Here is a 17,522-nt window from a genome sequence, read left to right on the forward strand (position 1 = left end):
GGTGGTTCAAACCCATCCAGTGGCAGCACGGAAGAAAGGCCTGGTGAACTGCTTCCATGAAGATTACAGTCCAGAAAACTCTAGGAAGCAGCTCCACTCTGCAACGACTGGCTCACCACGAGTCAGAGTCGACTCCACGGCAATGGGTTTGGTTTGGGGGATTTTTTGGTTCATCAAAAGATTCAGTGAAATGAATAAAAAGGCAAACTACAGACTGGAATATAGTTACTCTTTGATTCTAGAATGTATTTTAAAAACTCCTGTACAAGAATAGGAAAAAGAAAGAAACCCCAGTTAAAAAAACGAGCAAAAGCTTTAACAGACAGTTCACAAGAGGCTACCAAAATGGACAACAAACCCATGAAAAGGCCTCTTTAAGTCATCAGAGAGCTGCAAAATAGCAGCACAATGAGGTAACACACAGACCTACCAGAATGCTTACAACTGAAAAGAAACTAAAATCAAGTAACATGACAACATTCACCTGAAAAATCTGACATTATTTTACAAGAGCCTAAATTAACACAGTGTCCTTAAGACAGAGTGTACAGATCACACAGGTAGAAGTGACGAGATTTAGCAAATTACGCTGTGTGGCATGATGAAGATAGAGCAGGGCAGGCTGACAACATTATGACTTAAATGGCGTTACCATGGATCAGGATGAGGACATACAACATATGGGCCAGGGACAAACCTACCCAAACTCATTGCAGCTGAATCGATTCCGACTAACAGTGACCCTATAGGACAAGAGCAGAACTGCCCCACAGGGTTTCCAAGGCTGTAATCTTTATAGAAGCAGACTGTCACACCTTTATCCCACAGAGCGGCTAGTGGGTTTGAACCACTGACCTTTCAGTTATTAACCAACCACCTTAACCACTGTGCCACCAGGCCTTCTAGATAAGGGACAAAGATGTTAAATTCAATTTTAGTAAGAGATGGAACTGCTCACGGGCCATTCAAGGGAAGCCACCCATTAGGTAACAGGTCTGGGCTGGAGCAGTGGGCACATAAGAGTGTATCAGAGAGGACATGTGGAGTGAGAAGAGATGACAGCCACACATGAAAGCACAGGGATTAATTATCAACACTTCTGGATCAGATGAAGAAACGAAAGAGACTAAGTAGGAATTGAGAAACAGGTAAGAGAACCAGAAAAGAAACAACATGACAAAAGTTAGCCACTGAGAGTTTCAAGAGTTTACTAGGGAGTAATCTAAGTTTCAAATGAAGCACGTAGATCAAGTAAGGACAGAACACAGCCAGCGTCTACTGCGTTTGGCACGTGAGACATAACAAAGACTTTGCTATAGCAATTTCAATGAAAATATCTGAGCAGAAACTAGCTTACAGTAGGTTGAGAAGCAAATGAAAAACTAAGATTTAGAAAGAGAATAATTACCACGCTGCATTATGTTTTCTGTTTACAGGTTTCCCCGCTAGTATACATAATAAACTCCTTGAAGGTAGAAATGGCACTCTTTTGTTCACTATGTTTTGCCTTACCCAGGACAGTGCCTGGCACTTACGAAATGGCACATAACTCAGTTTTGCTTTTTATCCCTTAGAAAAATCAACCACTCACTTGCAGTAATTTTAATATTACTCAATTCATAAAATTAGGAAAACAAAAAGATGAGGAACTACCTCCAAGTTCATAGGTTAAGGGGGATATTTCTACTATACTGTATTAACGTCTCTTTTTTAAAAAAGCAAACAGTATTTAGTGAGAACATATTTAGGTTATTTTGTCCCCTAAAACACATCACTCTAATAAGGTATGGGGGCACTGGTGGTTCAGTGGTAGAGTTCTCACCTCCATGTGGGAGACCTGGGTTTGATTTCCTGCCAATGCACCTTATGCACGGCGACCACCCATCAGTCGGTGGCGGCTTGTGTGTCTGATGCTGAACTGCTTCCAGCTGAGCTTCCAGACTCAAATGGACTACGAAAAAGAGCCTGACAATCCACTTCCAAAAATCAATCAATGAAAACTCTATGGATCACAGCGGTCCAACTGGCAACCAATCATGGGGATGGTGCAGTGCAGGGCAGCATTCGTTCCACTGTGCATGGGGTCACCATGAGTCAGGGCCAACTCAAAGGTGCTAACTGCCACAATCTTAAGGCACAGTGAGTAAGTGGAGACAGTGGCCAGAAACGAACCTAGAAAGATACAGGTCAGAAAACCCAACGGTCTCACTAGTGGGAAAATTTGAATGTTATTTCGAATTTAGTTAATAGTACTGTACCAATGCTAATTTCTTAAGTTTTCATAACCATACCGCAGTTAGGTAAGATGTTAACATTAGGGGAGGCTGAGTAAAGGGCATGTGGGAACCACGCACTATTTTTGTAACTCCTCTATAAGTCTAAAATTACCTCGAAATAAAGTTTTTTAAAGTACTAAAAAAAGAAAGAAAATACAAGGGTCTCAAACCACATTTTAATGAGCCTGGATTTTATTCTAAGTACAATAAGAAGCCACCAGAGGATCATAAGCAGGAGAGTGACAAAATGACACAATTCAATTTACATTTTTTAAAAGATCACTCTGAAAAATAGGAGGAAGGGGAGCAAGAGAGGAACCACCAAGACCAGCCAGGAGCGACTATCTCCAGGGGAAAAATGGTAGATAGCTACGTCACAGCTTGTCACAGCTGTGAAACGGAGATTACAAGAAATAGCCAATTCAAGGGACTCAAACACTGCTCCCCAGCTTTCGGACATCACTTCTAGTTTTCTTATCTCTTTTTTGTGTGATATTGTAAATGAAATTGGGGATAACAGTTCTTTGAAAAAGTAATTATAAATATGAATAAGGCTAAACTAATTTACCTCTTGAGCCGGTTATCACTGCTAGGACTTCACCAGAAGAGTCGCTTCACAAATGAGAGGAGATACACCTTCAAAAAGATTCATGCAGTCTCATTTCAGTCAAGAGACGAAAAATCACCTAATGACTATCAACATGATGCCTGATGAATATGTGATGCTATGCAACCATAAAATATGATAAAGAAGATTTCTATCAACTGGAGTAATTTTCAGATATATTGTTTAGTGAGAAAAACGAGGTGCAAAATATGACAGCATACAAATATCTGCTCGTTTTTACAAAAAGCAGCACAGGGTGGATAAACCAGAAATGATGAAAATGGTTACCTGCAACGGTAGGTAGGAGCTGGGATAGCAATCAATCACCTCAGTATACCTGTCGATATAGTTGTAACTTTAAATTATGTAAATGTTTACATATTCATAAAATAAACTTATATCAAACAGGTAAAAAAGCAAACACTAAAATTCAATACAAACCTACCATGCAGCCACGACAGTCAAAACAGCCTCATACTGGTACAACGGCAGACACACAGACCAATGGAAAGAATCAAGAACCCATATTTCAATTCATCCAGCTATGGTCAGCTGATCTTTGACAAAGGACCAAAGTCCATTAAATGGGGAAAAGACAGTCTTTTTTAACAAATATCTTGGCAAAATTGGATGTCCATTTGTAAAAAAAAAAATGAAACAGGACCCATACCTCACACCACATACAAAAACTAACTCGAAATGGATCAAAGACCTCAATATAAAACCTAAGACAACAAAGATCATGGTAGAAAAAATAGGGACTCTGGCGGCCCTAAAACATGGCATAAGTACAATACAAATCATAACTAACAATGTGCAAACACCAGAAGATAAACTAGTTAACTAGAAGCTCCTAAAAATTAAATACTTATGTTCATCAAAAGACTTCACCAAAAGAGTAAAAAGAGAACCTTCAGACCAGGAAAAAATTTTTCACTATGACATATTCGACAAGGGTCTAATCTCTAAAATCTATTTTTAACATCTCAACAACAAAAAGACAAATGATCCAATTTAAAAATGGACCAAGGATATGAATGGACACTTCACCAAATAAGACATTCAGGCAGCTAACAGACACATGAGAAAATTCTCATAATCACAGGGCATTCACCAAACCAAACCCGCTGCCGTCGAGTCGATTCCAACTCATAGCGACCCTATAGAACAGAGCAGAACTGCCCCATAGAGTTTCCACGGAGCACCTGGCAGATTTGAACTGCTGACCCCTTAGTCAGCAGCCACAGCACTTAACCAGTACGCCACCAGGGTTTCCCACAGGGCATTAGAGAAATGCAAATCAAAACTACAATGAGATACCATCTCACCCCAACATTACTGGCACCACTCAGAAAAAAAACACATAAGAAGGTCACAGGGAGACTGGAACTCTTATGCACTGCTGTATCCATCTAAGATACATCTATTGGTCCCACCCTGTTCAGTGCAAAGGAAAATGAAGAAAACCAAAAGGAATGTAAAACGGTACAACCGCTATGAAAAATGATATGGCACCTCCTTAAAAAGCTAGATATAGAAATATCACCTGATCCAGCAATCCCACTCCTAGGAATATATTCTAGAGAAAAAAGAGCTGTCACACAAATTGGCATACGCGCACCCGTGTTCACTGCAGCATTATTCACAATAGCAAAAAGATAGAAACAACCTAAGTGCCCATCAACAGATGAATGGATAAACAGATTATGGTAAGTACACACAAAGGAATACTACAAAAGAATAAAGAACAATGATGAAACCGCAAAACATCTTACAACATGGATGAATCTGGAGGGCATTATGCTGAGGGAAATAAGCCAATCACAAAAAGACAAATATTGTATGAGACCACTATTATAAAAACTGAAGAAAACATTTACATGCAGAAAGAAACCATCTTTGATGGTTACAAGGGAGAGGAGGAGTAGGGACGGGAAACCACTAACTAGGTAGTAGACAAGTGTTGACTTTGTGAAGGGAAAGACAGCATACGATATAGGAGAAGTCTGCCCAACCTGACCAAGGCAAAGTCATAGAAGCTTTCTAGACACATCCAAACACCTTGAGGGACCGAGTTACTAGGGCGAAGGGCTGGGGACCATGATTTTGAGGGACATACAGATCAACTGAAGAAAATGTTCTACATCCAACCTTGGTAAAAGCAGCGTCTGGGGTCTTAAAAGCTTGCGAGCAGCCATCTAAGATACATCTATTGGTCCCATCCCATCTGGAGTAAAAGAGAGTGAAGAAAACCAAAGACACAAGGAAAATATTAGTCCAAAGGGCTAATGGACCACATGAATCATAGGCTCCACTAGCCTGAGCTCAGAAGAACTAGATGGTACCCAGCTACCACTACCAACAGCTCTGACAGGGATCACAACAGAGGGTTCTGGACACAGCAGAAGAAAAATGTAGAACAAATGTATAAAATTATTTTTTATTGTGCTTTAGATGAAGGTTCACAAAGCAAATTAGTTTCTCGTTAAACAATTAATGCACATATTATTTTGTGACATTCATTGCCAAACCCATGACATGTCAACATTCTCTCCTTCTGGACCCTGGATTCCCTATTTCCATTCATCCAGCTTTCCTGTCCCCTCCTGCCTTTTCATCCTTGCCCCTGGGCTGGTGTGTCCATTTAGTCTCGTATACACGGTTGAGCTACATGTACTGTTGTTTGTTTTATGGATCTGTCTAATCTTTGGCTGCAGGGTGAACCTCAGGAGTGACTTCAGTACTGGGTGTCCAGGAGCCATACTCTCAAGGTTTCTCCAGTCTCTGTCAGATCAGTAACTCTGGTCTTTTTTTGTGAGTTAAAATTTTGTTCTACATTCTTCTCCGGCTCCGTCCAGGACCCTCTATTGTGATCCCTGTCAGGGCAGTCAGTGGTGGTAGCTAGGCACCATCTAGTTGTGCTGGACTCAGTCTGGTGTTGTGTATAAATTTTTGAATGAGAAACTAATCTGCACTGTAAACTTTCACCTAAAGCACAGTAATTTTTTTTAATTCAATACAAACAGAAACTGTATATCAAATCCAAAATACAAGGGCACAGAAAAAAAAAATAATTCAAGTAACCATTTATGTCAGTACCCTGACTACAGACCCCAAAGGGGTTATATTTTGTAATAAAAGGAACTTGAAGGAAATCTCGAACTATTCCTTGAAGCTCCTTTTGTTCTTAATGAAAAGCTTTGTTGCTGGCAGTGATGTAGTTAATTCTGAAATTATTTCACGTACACTGTGGGACACAGCAAATGAGGAAACAGAGAGATTGCTAAGGACCAAGATTCTCACTTTGGGAGAAGGGAGATTCAAATATCGGTTGGGGGAAGTTGAGAAAGAATCCTGCGGTAATAACGGATTTGAACTGAAAGCATTAGAGACCCAATTTTGGCTTCAGAGTTTCTTTTTTTGGCAGTTCTGACTATCTGCAAGGATTGTCATCATTTCATGACTTTTATTCTTTCATAGAAGTTTTCCAAAGAATAAAGAGAAAATTTACCTATAGGGATGGGGGAAAAGATTAAAACTCATTTTATTCTGTAATTACAACATGCCTTCAATGAACCCTTTATAAGCCTAAGAAAGAACCTGGTGGTAGAACGGTTACACACACAGCTGCTAACTGAAAAGTTGAAGGTTCAAACCCATCTACTGGCTCTGAGGGAGAAAGACCTAGTGATCTGCTCTCATAAAGATTACAGCCTAGAAAACCCTATGGGGCAGTTGCACTCTGTCACATGGGGTTGCTGTGAGTCAAAATGGCTCAATGGCACCTACCACCACCACAAGCCTCAGATACATTACGTATCGTAGTGACAGTATTTTTTCTGCATCTTGCTATTTCATCATCCTAGTAATTATTTCACCATTATTCATTATTTCTAACTATGTTACAAAAAAAGCTAAAACAAATGTAAAACAGAATTATAATGGAATTACCTAGAACGATGATGCAATCACCTAGAACGATGATGCAATCAATAGCAAAATACACCACCATCCTTCAGTTTTCTTACTGCATTGCCTGAAGCATTACATTATCTTTCAAGAAAGTACAAAAGAAGATGAGACACCATCTTCGTAGTCTGCTTTCAGCTTTCAGTAAACACAGCTGAGAACTGAGAATCTTCTGCCTATAATGGCAGAGAGAAGAAAAGCGACAGAGGAAGACATTTCACAATTACCAGGAAAATCAGAGTATGAATGCAGACCCTGACAGCAGTGTTCTTGCCCAGTGCTGTCCAACAGAGCCTTCTTGCAATGATGGAAATCTTTCGCATCAGCACTGTCCAACATGACAGTCACATGTGTCATTAAGACAGAAACTAAATTTTAAATTTCATTTAATTTGAGTTCATTTAAATTTAAGCAGTCACACAGGGCTACTGACTACCTTACTGGACAGTGTAGCTAGACTCTAATGATGATGGTGAAAATGACAGTATAGATTAAATCCCAGACTATGAGTTGTCAGATGACACTATCAGAGATGAATTTTCTCAAACTCAGGAATCAATGAGCGAATAATATACTTCTGGGAACAAAAAGGAAATAGGGTATTCTCATGCAGTAAGTCATGAAACTGAAAGGACTTCACCAAGTAATGGACTTCAACAAGAATCTGGACCTTCCCATTTTTCTAAAAAGATACGTGCAGTCTTCCTTCATCTCTCATGATAACTGTGCACCAAAATTTACTGAATACGAAAAAAGCTTAGTATGTTTAAATTCTTATAAAATTTCTAATAAAATTGTTTTTCACTATCCTTTTTTTTTCCCCTTCTGTAAACTACTTGTTAAAAAGGTACTTAAAATTAAAAAATGAAGGATCCCTCCAACCTAGACGGTAAATGGCGATGACTATTTTCCCTGGAATGTGGAAGGTTAATATACTTCCTTAGCACTGTCCCCTGAAAGGGCCGTGATGCCAACGACACCCCAGCAGCAAGGAGCACTGCTTGGGTCCAGATCTTGGTTTCTAGCCATTTCCCACTAAAAAGAACCAGAGCTCTTTGAAGAAATAGCTAATTCCAGGACTGAGACAAGGGAAGTTCAAGGTGAGACTGGGACAGCAAGGTAAAGATCAAAGAATGACGGGGCCAAAAGGGTCCACAAGCCAGTTGAAAGGATGCCTACTGGCCAAATACGGAACAACCTGAGCATCAAAAGGAGTAACGACAAATTATAATACACTGGATTGAAAAAAAAAAAAAAGAGTCCACAGCGATAGTAAAAAAGGGGGAGAGGGAAGGGACCTTCTTTACAGAAAAATGCCAGTTAATAAATACAGACAGTAGACAATTAGAGAGCCACTAATTTGAAAACACCAATGTAATAACTGATTCAGGCAAGGATCATCCATGGTAAAAGACTGTTGAAGAACAGGGTGTTTATACTATCTTAAAAAGTATTAATATCATCTAGAGTACTTATTCCTTACACCGGGGAAAAGACACCTTTATGGTGGGGAGACCTGGCAGATTCCAAGTGATCAGCAACACCAAAAACGGGACAGAATGACACTATGTGCCTCCTGATAGGATACAATGGGAAGTCACCATCACCCATGTGGTATTCTTGATAAAAACATTTACCTTTGTTTCTTCGTGATTAGATTCATCAGACAAATCTAGATTGTGGGACATTCTAAAAGAAAACTGACCTGAACTCTTCAAAAACACCAATTTCAGAAAGACAAACGAATGCATGGAGGTGGTTTTAGATTAAAGGAGAAGCAGTAAGATAACCAAATGCAATGTATGCTTTAATTGGATTTTGGACTGAAAAGACAGTTATAAAGGACATTTTTAGGAAGACTGAGGACATGTGTGAATATGTTAGATAATATTATTGTGTCAACGTTAATTTCTTGGGTATAAAAAAAGTATATGGCTATGTAGGAGAATGGCCTTGTTCCAAAAAGATACATGCTTAAGCATCAGGGATGTAATGACATCTGCAATTTACTTTCAAATGGTTCAGCAAGGGGAAAAAAAGGGGGAATATAGAGATAGAAAGAAAAAGCAAATGTAGCAAAATATTAATTGGTGACTCTAGACAAAGACTCATCATCACAATTCTTAAAGGTCAAAAAGAAACAAACCAACCAGCTGCCATGGAGTTGATTCCAACTGGTGGCCCCATGTGTTTCAGAACAGAGCTGTGCTCCATAGAGTTTTCAATGGTTGTGACCTTTCGGAAGAAGATCCCCAGGTACTTCTTCTAGGGCACCTCTGGGTGGATTCAAACTGCCCATCTTTTGGTTACCAGGCAAGCGCTTAACCTTTTTTGTTACCCAGGGACTCCGTCCAAAAGAGCACAGCCACTGAAAACCCTATGGAGGGCAGTTCTACTCTGAAATGCATGGGGTTGCCGTGGGTCAGAATTGACTCCATGGCAACTACTTTGGTTGTTAGTTTTGTTTTGTTTTTTAACACAATGAAAGGAGTTCCTGAGTGGTGAAAACAGTAAACGCGCTTGGCTGCTAACCAAAAGGTTGGAGGTTCAAATCCACCCAGAGACACATCGAAAGAAAAGCCTAGTGATCTACTTCCCAAAAATCTGCTATTGAAAACCTCGTTCTATTCTGAAACACACAGAGTCGCCATAAGTCAGAATCAACTCCATGGCAACTGGTTTTGAGCTTTTGGGTTAACGCGATGAAGTATTTTTTTCCCTTGAAATACTGTATGTATTGAGATATTTCCGAAAGATTAAAGTCAAAGTTGCCTTTTCTCATACACGACTGGCATAATACTAAATGCTCACAATAAAAAATAAAAAAACTGCCCTAATATAAAATATAACTTACAATGACTTCTGAAAACTCGTCTACTTACATAAATGTAGCTCTGGCTATAAGGAAACATATTCTTAGAACTTTACCTGTCTTTAAAACTATTTAACAACAAAAAAAAAAAGCTCAGTATTAGAATTCTTAATGTTCACATATACTCTTTTTAATAAATTACTTAAAATTACTCAACTCAGAGCATTTTCCAAAATTCAACATCCATTCATAAAAACTCTTAGCAAGTAGAGACATAACAGAACTTCCTTAATCTGATGCAAAGTAAATACAAAAAATTTCTACACTAAACATACTCCATGATGAATTTCTGTAAGTCTACCCTTGACAAGGCATTGTAACCACTGTCAGTGGCTTAGAGCTTGGTTGCTAACCAAAAGGTCAGCAGTTTGAATCCACCAGGCGCTCTCTGGAAACCCTATGGGGCAGTTCAACTCTGTCCTACTGGGTCACTATGCATTGGAATCGACTTCGACGGCAACGGATTTGGTTTGTATTCAACACCATACTAGAAGCCCTGACCCATGCAAAAGGCAAGAAAAATAAATCAAAAGCATAAGGACTGGAAAGAATAAAATAAGGCAATCTTGAGGGGCCACAAGAAAACTTAAACTGATAGGTATCCCGATGACTTATAAAGCCGTAATAATCAAGACAGTGTAGTTTGGGTGTAAGGCTAGTCAACAAACGGATGAAAGACAGAGTCAAGAAACAGATGTACATAGCAGTATTGTGAAAGGACAATCTTTCTAATAAATGGTGATGGGGCAATTAGATAGCCATATGGGTTTTGTTGTTGTTGTTGTTGTTTTTTATGGTTAAAAATGGAGCCTGATTCCAGCCCCACACTACACACAGAACCAATTTCAGGCAGATTACTGATCTAAATGTGAAAGGTAAAACAATAAAAGCTTCTAGAAGATAATGTATGAGAATATCTTTAGAACATCAGGATAGGAAAGACTTCTTAAAAACAGGATAAGAAACCACTATCCATTAAAAAGGAAACAACTGCTAGAATTAAGAACTTCTATTCGTCAAAAGACACCATTATACAGTATCAATCACTGGCTAGGAAAGAAATTTACAAAATGTAACTGAAAAAGTACTCACTCATAAAAATATATAATTACTATGAATTGATATCACAAACATCCAGATAAAAAGATGGATAAGAGATAAGCACGCATTTTACCACTCCTCTAAGGAAAAAAAAAATCCAAACGGCCACATAAACAGTTGACAAGGTGACTGAAATTAGTAGTCATCACCAGCACAGCTAGCTAATACGAAAAAGACAGACAGTGCCAGCACTGGTAAGGATACAGAGTAGCTGGAACTGTCATCCACTGTTGGCAGGAGTGTAAATTGGTATAACCACTTTGGAAAACAGGCATTTTATAGTAAAATTCAGGACACAAATACTCCATGGTGAAAGTTTAGGGCAAAAACTAGCAACGACCCAAATTGTTCACTGGAAAAACCCAGAAAGATTGTAACACCAAATTCGTAAACGTCTGTCACAATGCCTGGCACACGCAGAATTTACTCAATATGTGGTAGCCCACCTGTAATCTCTTTCTTCACGCAAGGTAAATGGATGCTCATAATTTGACACCAGTATTATTCAGTGGTTAAGCACTCGACTGCTAACCAAAAGGTTGGTGGTTCGAACTTACTAACTGCTCCACGTAAGAAAGATGTGGCAGTTTACTCATAAAGATTACAGCCTTGGAAACCCTGTGGGGGAGTTCTACTCTGACCTACAGGGTAGCTACGAGTCAGAATTGACTCAAGGGCAATGGTTTGTTGTTTAATAGTCTTAAAACCCATTCCAATGGCTTCCCATCTCACAAGAATAAAAACCCAAAGCCCTTACAATAATCTGGTACTGCCCTCTCCCTGGGTACTCTGATCTGTTTGCCCAGCCAAGAAAGGTCTCCAAAACATTCTCCGTATGTCCACATAGCTCACTCCCTTCTCTTTAGGTTTCTGCTCAAATAAACCTGAACAAACAAACCCTTCTTGTTCTCTTATCACCTTACATGAAATACTAGGCATTCCCTCCATCCAGGCCCTCACACTCCGTTTCTTACTTTGCTTTCTTTTTCTCCCTAGCCTTCGCTACCACAAACCACCCGACATTTTAAATGCGCTTGTTGAATATTTTCACCGCTAGCATGTAATCTCCAGGAAACCAAGGCCTTTTTCTACTTTGCTCACTGCTGCAGTTGAGGGGGGCAGCCTCAGCAGACCATGTCTGGCGTGTACTGGGTGCACAGTAAATATCTGCCGAGTGAATTCTACAACTTGAATTCCAAGCCTGGAGAAAAGAACTGCTGTTGTTGTGTGAGGTATACGGCTGACAGTTCTTAAACTACCTGCAGTTCAGTTTATCACAAGAAATATGAACATCTTCCATTCCATTAAATTAGCTGTTCTGCCTTAGGAAAATTTTAAATACTCTTAAACCCGTTGCCGTCAAGTCAATTCCAACTCCTAGCGACGCTACAGGACAGAGTAGAACTGCCCCATAGAGTTTCTAAGGATCAGCTGGTGGATTTGAACTGCTGACCTTTTGGTTAGTAGCCAAGCTCTTAACCACTGCACACTCTTAGTGCATTTAATTCCCCCACATTCTATAGCAGGAAAATATAAGTTATTCCAATATTTTAAGTGAGAATTATATGGCCTACTCAACAATATAACAGATTTTCCTAATGAATTTTCCACTCTTCCTATTACCCTGGAAATAAACCTATGAAAACAATACACCATTTTTTCCATGTTACAATGAATTTCCAGTAATTCTGCTAACAAAAGATGACAGTATCTGAAGATATAAAATACAGCTATCCCAGAAATATCACCCTGGTCAAGAAATGGAAATTTCCGCATAAGGCGATTGTAAGCTGGAACCAGATTTAGCAAGGGCTTAGTACTACAGGGAAATGTCCTTGGAATAACCCAAGATACTCCCCAACAACCCAAGATACTCCCCAACAACCCTAGATCACAGATCCTAGGGCCCAGATTACAGTCTAGACAGGCCAGACATTTTTCTACCAAATCAAAAAGAAGCTTCACATTTCCCTCTGCTCGCTATATCTTTTGTCCGTTGAAAGGGCCTTGATGCAACAACACCCATTAGCAATGAGCACTTTTGACAGAGAAATAAAGATTAAATAAAACCTTCAAGAAAAAAAACTTAAAAAGCAAACCAACTGAGAGATGAAGTAGCCAAGATATAAAACCAAAACCACTGCCGTCAAATCAATTCCCACGTGTTACAGCAGAGAACTGCTCCACAGGGTTTTCTTCACTATAATCTTTATGGAAGGAAATCACCAGGCCTTTCTTCCTTGGTGCCGCTCCGTGCATTCGAAACACCAACCTTTAGATTAATAGTTAAGCATAAACTGTTTGCATCACCCAGGGACCTGACCAAGAAATAATCTAACCTAAATGGACTAGCCCACCCGTTGCCATCGAGGCGATTCTGACTCATAGCGACCCTACAGGACAGAGCAGAACCGCCCCATAGAGTTTCCAAGGAGTGCCTGGTGGATTCAAACTGCCAACCTTTTGGTTAGCAGCCACAGCTCTTAACCACTACGCCACCAGGGTTTCCAACCAGCCAAGAGCCACTTTTCAGGCCCAGAAAGTATTTAGCAATAAAAATATGATATTGCAGTTTTCATTTAAATTAAGTTTTATCTATAGCTTTTCTTGAAAAAACTAAAATCCCATCCAATTTCACTCATTTTACTTTTATGTAAAATAAGTTGTGCTTTTAATACATTTGATGGCGTGTTTTCCTACATTAGGATTCCCCCCCGGGTGGTACAAACATTCAACACACTTGGCTGCTAATCAAAAGGCTAAAGATTCGAGCCCACCCAGAGACCTCTCAGAGGAAAGGCCTGGCAAGCTACTTCCAAAAAATCAGCCATTGAAAACCCTATGGAGCACAGTTCCACTCCTGACACATACAGGGCTGCCATTAGTCAAAACCAACCTGATAACAACCAAGTTTTGGGTTTTTTTTTCCCCAATATAAAATGAAGCGTGGGAACATACGTATACACATAAACATACCTGGAACACGCTGTCCTATGATATGCATAATATCTCATCACACATTGTATGATCCTGTGTAACATCTCACTGTACATATGCATCATGATTTGTTTAATCCACCCCTTATTGCTGGATTTTAGTTTTTTCATGATCATAAACAAAGCTGCCAAGAACCCTTCTGTACCCATCCTTTTGCTAGAGTAAAAAAGAATAAAACAAAGTTTCAACTAAAAAAAATTTTTTTGGAAAATGTTTCAGCACGGATGCTTCAGTGAAAGTGAAAACAATGTTAAAATATTTTATTCTCTCCATTTACAGACGTGATTTACTGAGGCTGCGGCTCATTCGTGCCCCTTCCTTGTCTTTTTTCCTCAGGTCATCCATTTTCTTCTTCCTTTTTATTTACTGTTCCAGAGGATAAAGAAGAAAAATACAGACAGAGGGACCAAGGCAAAACTTGTACTCCTTAGCTGAATTCAAAGCAACCAAAGAACAAGAAACCAAAAAAACCAAACCCAGTGCCATCGAGTAGATTCCGACTCATAGCGACCCTACAGGACAGAGGAGAACTGCCCCATAGAGTTTCCAAGGAGCGCCTGGTGGGTTCAAACAGCCAATCCTTTGGTTAGGAGCCATAGCATTTAACCACTACGCCACCAGGGTTTCCAAGTACGAGAAAGGGGCCTTTACACCACAGCTTACCTAGGTGCTCTTCTCAACCAGGGTTCTCAGAGATAATTAACCCTAAGCCTAAGGCGGAAACCCTGGTAGCGTAGTGGTTAACTTCGACCAAAAGGTCAGCAGTTCGAATCTATCAGGCGCTCCTTGGAAACTCTATGGGGCAGTTCTACTCTGTCCTATGGGATCTCTATAAGTTGGAATCGACTTGACAGTGATGCGTTTGGCTTTTTGGTTTAAACCTAAGGCATCCACAGTATGTAATGAATTAACTTTTCTCGCACTCCCCACCACCGCCCCCCCCCCCACCCCATCTACAGCCTACCAGCTGTGTATTACCAATGCTATCCTGGGAAAAACTGAAAAAAGAGTCACCCAAATCATTCCTCCCCTCGCCCCCTCAAGATTTAATTCTCTCTCAGGGAACTCCTGTAGGGAAAGGGGCAAATCCTAAAGCATGTTTAATTCATCTTATACACAGGAATACTAAGTGCTACACTAAGATAAAGCTACCACACATTTTCGTCTTTCTCATTCCAAGAGGGTCACCACGGCTGTCTCTACCTTACCAGAGTCCACTGTACTCCTATGGCTGGGCTGGCTTCAAGGCCTACATACAATGCCTCACAAAGGAATGGTAACTGATTACCAACCAGGCAAAGTTTCCCTATACTAAAGTATAAATTAAAGTGTAACTATCTAGCCAGTATGCTTAGCGGCCTTATAGGCATCCTATCCACTGAAGCAGACCCATTAAAATATAATCCTAGTGTATTAAAAAAAAAAAAAAAAGTGTATTACTGAGGGGCTTTATCATGAACTGGGAATAATTTTACATACCCATGACAGATACACACATGATCATTTTATGTGCCAAATTAACATTAAACGTATCACAGAAAAACAAATTTGCAACATACTCAATGTCTACTGAAAATAGCTACTCAGGTTCCCATACTGTAACTGGAAAGCAATTATTGTCCTCAAGTGTAACTGGACCTGATGCTAGAAGGCTGTTCAGAGCACCCCAAAAATTATCCTTCGTATTTCAGTGACACTAACGTCAGAATAAAACCAACACTCTTTTTAATACGTCAAATGGTACATAACACACCAAATCAGCATTACACACGTTATGCTCTGAAGGAGGGGAAAGTAACTCCACTACAGAAAAGGCAACGGAAACAGCATCTTCTGAGGGTGGTTCTCGTTTTCTAAAGAACAAATTTAAATAGTTTTGCCAAAAATGAACAAACTAGTTTCATAGAACTGTCTTTTTTTTCCATTTTTCTCTTAAAAAAAAATGAAAATCCATTAATATCTTTTAATTTAAACATGTCAAACTCACTGAATTTTAACCCCACTCTTTCCTGAAAAAAAAAAAAAAAACAAGTTGAAAACCCAACAGCTGTCTATGGTATTAGACAAAAATGGCTCTCAGAAAAGGAAATCAACACACAAAATAATCCAGACCAACCAGAACAAAGTAGGAATCATGCATCGTAACAGGTGGTTTTCAAGCAAACCAAGGCTTTTAAGTTCTAGGGACAGTCCCTCACCCAGCTGCACTGAGCATATTTGTACACCAGTTCAACGTAAGTGGGCCAGAAATGCCCAATGGAAAACGTTAAGAACTCTCAACCTGTTTATACTTTTGAAACAACTTTCTAACCCTTTTTATTCCACGATATTCTCTCCCAGGATCACCTGGTCATGTTTAAGTCAATTAGAAGTTACTTTTCAAAGTAATAACTCTAAGACATTTCAGGGGACAGTGAGAGTCAACCTGAGATGCTACAGAACCCACGCAAAAATCTCAGGTTTAGCAAAAAAGCTGTTTCTTAAACGGGACATACTTTCCATACACAATCCCTCTAGGAAATGAAAACCCTCCTTTCCTCTTCAGTGGAAGGTTAACACTCACTTATCACAAGGCTGAAACTAAAATTTTATAAAATGGGATTCTATTCTGACGAATTCTAAACAACCACAGCTGCAAATGCACACAAACTGTATCGCTACACACTTAGCAAAACTTTGAAAGCAAGCGAATAAAGAGCAACAAAAAATATACACTTAAACAACGTTTAGATGACAAGCTAAAGAAAAAATAAAGTCGACACTTCCATTTATACCGCGTCCCTTCCCCTAAAAACCCCCATGCACCCGCACGTGCATTAAAAGCTCACTTTTCTATACAAGTTAAAAACAGACTATCACCGCCCTGTTCCCATCCCGCCCCTGCCCTCCAAGGTCAAGGGCTCCGACAAAACACAACAAAAGCACGTGACCAAAGTTTCTCCCCACACTTTCTCTTTCCAGGCCCGGAGGCTGCGCGCCCCCAGGTGCGGGGTCAGAGGGGTCAGTGGCCCGGACCTAGGCGCTGCGGCGGGGGGGGGCAGGAGGAGTGGGCGGGGTGGGGGCCCGCGGGGGGCCGGGGGGTCGACGGGGCGGGGGGCCGGGGGGCGGCGGGCCGGGGGTCCGCGGGCCGGGGCGCGGGGTGGGCCTCCCTGGCCGCGAGGGCGAGCACCCCGGGGCCCCGGCTGCCGGGCGGAAGCGGGGGGCGGCCCAGAGCGCGGCCTGTTACCTTTTCCTGCTCCTCGCGGAGCCGCGCCACCTCCGAGGCGCGCAGCGGCGCCGAGGCCGAGGCCGAGGCCGCGGTTTGGGGCAAGGGCTCGGGCGGGCCCTCCATAGCGGGGGCGCCGGGGCGCGAGGCCGGCGGCCTCAGCGGGGCGAACGAGTCCTAAACAAGTGTTTATGGAAGCGGCGCGGCCGGCGGCTGCCCAGCGCCCGCGTGCTCGCCCTCATCCACCGCGCGCCCGGAGCTGAGGAGGCCGCGTCCGCGCTCTCCGCTGCCGCGCCGGCCGCTCCTCGTGTCCGGGCTGCCCGCCGCCGCATCTCACACGCGCATGCCGCCCGCTGCCGCCACCGCCGCCGCGGGCTCGGAGCAGCAGGGCCGCGGCCGAGAGCAAGGCGTCCCCCTGGGCCGGCCGGGCCGAACCTGGCGTCCCGTGGCGGCCGCGCCTCCTCCGCAGGCCCCACCCCTCGCCCCGCCCCGCGC

At 41.4% G+C, this 17,522-nt stretch overlaps 1 protein-coding gene across 2 annotated transcripts in view; it reads right to left on the minus strand.

Annotated features, from left to right (window-relative positions):
* URI1 (URI1 prefoldin like chaperone) overlaps positions 1-17,244 on the minus strand; it is a 109,050-nt gene extending 91,806 nt beyond the window's left edge. Inside the window, exon 1 of one of the 2 annotated variants that reach the window (XM_010596124.2) lies at positions 17,049-17,244. In XM_010596124.2, the coding sequence (XP_010594426.1) occupies positions 17,049-17,153 (105 nt within the window). In that variant the 5' untranslated portion in view covers positions 17,154-17,244. The remainder of the gene's footprint in view (positions 1-17,048) is intronic. The other variant, XM_010596122.3, reaches the window with a different exon arrangement.
* Positions 17,245-17,522: the final 278 nt, after the last annotated feature.

This window comes from Loxodonta africana, chromosome 21 (assembly GCF_030014295.1).
Source record: "Loxodonta africana isolate mLoxAfr1 chromosome 21, mLoxAfr1.hap2, whole genome shotgun sequence".
Lineage (NCBI taxonomy): Eukaryota > Metazoa > Chordata > Mammalia > Proboscidea > Elephantidae > Loxodonta > Loxodonta africana.